This window comes from Anneissia japonica, unplaced genomic scaffold, assembly GCF_011630105.1.
Source record: "Anneissia japonica isolate Jap-2015-1 unplaced genomic scaffold, ASM1163010v1 scaffold1509_len713820_cov188, whole genome shotgun sequence".
NCBI classification, from domain to species: domain Eukaryota; kingdom Metazoa; phylum Echinodermata; class Crinoidea; order Comatulida; family Comatulidae; genus Anneissia; species Anneissia japonica.
In genome coordinates, this window is record NW_022737632.1 from 677,936 (window position 1) to 682,940 (window position 5,005).

At 35.4% G+C, this 5,005-nt stretch overlaps 1 protein-coding gene across 1 annotated transcript in view; it reads left to right on the plus strand.

Annotated features, from left to right (window-relative positions):
* The window catches only part of LOC117117406 (E-selectin-like), a 6,235-nt gene extending 2,037 nt beyond the window's left edge, over positions 1–4,198 (plus strand). The window contains exons 3-4 of the mRNA XM_033261715.1: positions 3,335–3,445; positions 3,627–4,198. Coding sequence (XP_033117606.1) covers positions 3,335–3,445; positions 3,627–3,727 — 212 coding nt within the window. The 3' untranslated portion in view covers positions 3,728–4,198. The remainder of the gene's footprint in view (positions 1–3,334; positions 3,446–3,626) is intronic.
* The last annotated feature ends 807 nt before the right edge of the window (positions 4,199–5,005 follow it).

The window sequence follows — 5,005 nt, forward strand, 5'->3', positions numbered from 1 at the left end:
GCCATCCAAGAACTATTACATTAGTGTAATATTTTCCAATGCAGGGTTAAACCTAGCATTCCAAATTGTGTAGCATGGTAACGAGAGCAGTTTCTGAAATTCCTTAATTATTGCTTTTGCGTTTCTTAAGAATATCTTTTATTCTACATTCATTTGCTGGAGTAATGAGACCTCTACTTCCTATTTCAAGGCAGGTAAGTTTACCTCTAAACCCATTTCTGACAATATCGTTGATGGTATCTTTGTATTTATCCTCTTTTCGTCGATGCGCTTTATCGATATTCATTTCAAATGGTACGGTTAATTCCAAAAGTTCGATATTATTACCTGTTACGATAACAATATCCGGTTTTGCCTTCGTTATGATGACCTTTGGGGGAACTGTTCCCCCTGCTATGGAGTAGCCTTTTACGTTTGCATAAACATTGTCAACCCTCCTATATTTCAGAATATATTTAATCAGCAAATGTATTATAGAATCGTGCCGCCACGTAAATCGGCCCTGTTCGAGTGATACAGGGCATGAATTTAGGACATGCACAAGAGTTTCCTTATTTTGACACATATTACACTTATCATTTGTTCGCTTACCCCATGTACGGAGATTACTTAGAGTGGGTAAAAAATCTATAGATGCCCTCACTGCGAAACTCAATACACCCTTAGGTAAATTATAAATCAAAGATCTCCATGTAAGATCTGCAGAGATAAGGTGTGTAAGCTTTAGTACTGTAGGTCACCCTGTTTCCTTAGGGGTTCCACATATTGATGCCAGAATTCAATCCTATTTTCAAATATAGCTTCTTTTATATGGGGCTTAATTTTTGACCAATTGGTATTCGATTCAGCCCTAGAAACTGATCTATCGTGGACTGCTTGCCATTTTCTAGAGCCATTTTTTTGCATTTTTCTTGACCATCTTGTTTCTCATTCTAATTTACATTTCTGAGCATGGGTTACCCAACTGTCAGCCTTAACCAGGGAACGAGAATATGCTAGGACATGTGATTCCAGATACACGTCAGATATTCGGGGGAAATTTAATCCCTCTGGACTATGTATGAATTGGTGTAGGTCCGTTTATGGCCAATCCAGTCCATTGTTTAATTGCATTTGTGTGTATGTGGTCAAGCGTTTGAAGCTGACAGTCAGTTAACTCATGCACTGTTAACATATAGCGAAATGATGGTGTAGCGTATTGTATATATATATACGCAATTTGAATTCGTTTTTAATAAGGCTTTTATTGATGTTGTTAATTGTTCCATTAATATTATTCTTTATGAATTCAAAGGTTTCCTTAGTTTTACCACTAAAAAACAACATACTACAGAGGAATTTCTTGGGTGCACTCTTCAAGGACTTAAGAATATTAGCCCCCAATGAAAAGTTACATTCATCAGGCTTACCGCCTCTGATGGACATGGTTTTACACTTAACAGGCTTAAGAGAAAGATGCATAGATTGTGTAATATCTATTATCTCATTCATTAGTTTCTGATGTGTCCTTTTGTCTTTAGTGATTAGACAAAAATCGTCTGCAAATGGAAGAGTGATAAATTTCTTTCCTTCGAGTTCGTAGCCATACGCGGACTCCTTGGTTTTCAGGTAGTGTATAATCGGGTTGAAAGCCATTAAGAAAACTATAGGTGACAGGGGGTCACCCTGGAACACCCCCCGACAGAAATTAAAATCTGATGACTGCCAAGCAGGACCACGGATTTTTCCACTGAGTCTTGAATAAAGTGTATTTATATAACTGTGGATGGTAGGTGGGATTCTATATCTCTCCATCATGTAGTGTATTAAGTTATGCTCGACTGAGCCAAAGGCGTCGGCTAAATCCAAAAAAGTTACGTGAATTGTCTTTTCTTGTTTCTTGCGTGCGCTAGCAATTCATTTATTACAATTGAATGTTCTACGCATCCATTTATCCCATTCAGGAACGCTTTTTGTTTTTCAGGATCAATATACATATTGCTTGTCATAAAGTTAGCTATTCGTTCGGCAACAATTTGATGGAATAATTTAACGATACAAGATGTTAAAGAAATCATCCGAAAGTTACCTGGTTTGCTAGTGTCACCATCCTCATGGATAAGGGTGACGACACTGCGTGACCATCTTACTGGAGGATCACCGCTGATAAGCAGTTACTAAATAATGTGGCAATGAGATGATGTGTTGCTGGAAGTTTTCGTCCATATAAGATGCCATCTTCCCCCGGGGCTGAAGTTGGTTTCTTGTTATTGAGAATTTTTCTGACGTCTCTGGGTCTAATTGGGTCGAGGTTAAAAGGTATGAAGTGTTCCTTTAGGGATATAGAGGGGAACCATTTAAGATTTTGAATATCGACGTTATTCGCTCGACTATATTTTTGGGGAAAGTATGTATTGGCTGTTTCCTTTGAGAAAGTGGGAGTTGATTGAGCTTTACTAATGTTCTCGAAGGCGTTGTGTAAATTCTTCACCGGCGTCAGCTGGCGAAACGTCGTTTGTTGAAATATCAAAGTGAAGCGGACCAAGGTATTGTTTAAGCTCGCGATTATGCGCTGCCCATTGGTCGCTTGTCAGGGACGGAATAACAAAAGAAATCTGTGCCGAGTCCAACAACCAGGCACTTCGTCGTGTGCTATCGTCAGCTATTAAATAATATCGCCAGGCATAGATGCCTCCTCAGACTTGTCAATTAAATTCTAGAAAATTATAGACAATATTTACCACAAATGACATGCAGCGGGAAACAGTACATTTAGGAGGAACAAAATATAGCAAAACAATAACGAAAACGAAGCAGTCCAGTCTCTCAAGCAATATTTGCTAGTGTGTATAAACGAGAGCTGTTGACGAGTTCTCTGCATACGTTGATTGGCCAAATTGCGTTCCAGAATCTACTCGCGACGAGGTGACCTTAACGTTCTCACATGCGCATATGAGATTAACGGTCACAGGTGTCATCTTGGATCAAATCCTGATAAAAGACTGGGTTCATGTTTTATTGAACATGGTATCTCTAGTTCCTTCTGTAATTAGGTCAACCTTCTTTTAGTGGCCATTAATAATTGTTCTATTTTATCAAAACTAATTGCGATGTTTAACATACTAGAGGGTAAGCGAACGAAGCGAGCGCACCATCTAGTAATAGTAATAATACTATATAATAATAATTTCATTGGCGACAAAATTGTCAATTTGAAATGTATCAATAAGTTTTCTTTTCAGAGAAATTTACTGGTTAATTAAAATATGCATGACATAGATCTATTATCAGTTTGTTTTCATCATATGTTAGCAATATCATTGATAAAAACAATCACGTTTTTACCGTGTTTCAGCTTGGAAATCAGGTGAGCCGGCAAGTGACAAAGATTGTGCTTATATTGAGATGGAAAGCCACTGGATATCAATGGATTGCAACACAAAGAAAAAAGTCTGTTGCGTAGAAGGTACAGAACATCCTTATAATTAGTAATCAGAATTAGGAATTCGTTTAACAATTGCCAACTGCCTTGTAATTAACGATAATACTGAGTTGACACTTTCCAATGAGCCTCTCATGAAATATTGAGCAGCAACTTATTTACTAGTACACGTTTCGTCTAATATACATTTTGTAAACCTACACAGGTCTGAAAATCAAGAATCCTGCTAGTGATATTGGGAAGGTATTTGATATACTATCCTACATGATAGTAAGGAGTTTTCGGAAGCTTACGAAACAGTCATAATGTTTAGACAACCGTTCCCATAATATTTGTCACAACGTAGGCGATTTATGCCTTTTGAATCAAGGATCATATTCAGCTCCTACAGCATTATTGTCAAGAATGTTTTAGGCACGAATGACGATAATGATAATGACGTAATCGTATGCGATATCATTTTTTTAATGTTGCGAAACCTCTTAACACCAAATATCCAAACACCCTCTCTAAATTTGCATTCACACTGAATCCGAATTTTCGTTTGGGAAAGCTTACAGGAAATCGGATCAGTGTAAAGAATAGGGACACTGGCGTTCAGCGTATCGGAAACGCGGTCCGAATTTCGGTTCAAATCCTATGTAAATGCAGCTAAAAGCCAACAATAATTTCGGAATAGTATTTGTTAATTGTTAGGCCTATAATTGTATTTATTTAATTTATAATAATTATAATATTTAGGTCATTCTGTCATTTATTTTGCTATTTGAAAAACTGGACCATAGACCTACATTTGAGAAAAAGTATTGTGTTTGTGTGTTTGTATAAATATATAAATAAAAACGTTTGTATAGTTATGTGTTGGTTTCTGTGTTTTGGAATTACTTACTGAAAATTATATTTATCTACAGACAAATTTTACTGTTTTGAACAGTCCTGTATAGCCTTACTGGTTAAATAACTCTCCGTAAGCTAATTAAATTAGATATTGTTACAACGGACCAATATAATAACTTTGTAGACTTCTTTTTTTCTTTTCTTTTTTCTGGAATAGATATATTTTATTTCACTGAAGGCAAACTTATCAATAATAATTCATAATGAATAGTACTAAAATTAAATGTAAAAATCCAATCCTTGTTTCCATGCACCATGAAGGAAAAAATAATTTTTCCTCCATGCTTGCACTGATTCCGGGATTGGACAATCTTATCATTTAAAATAAAGAATGATGTAGTTACACGGTTAATAATAATAATAATAATAATAATACATAATAATAATGCATAATAATAATAATTCATAGTGATTAGTAATATTTAACAATTCAGTAACTTGTACTATAGATTTCACTAAATAAAAAATTCAATATAGCGACACCAGCCCTCATTAACTAAATTTTTTTTTTAAATCCTGGATCGTGGAATAGAAGTATCTTATTCCAATAAGGTGAAGTACCTTCCTTTTAATAATTAATGATAATAGGCCTAATTCATAATAAGTATGAATATTTAGCAATAGAGAAATATTGACTTTACAATTTTTCGATGGATTAAATTAATTTTCATTAACTTGTACTACGTC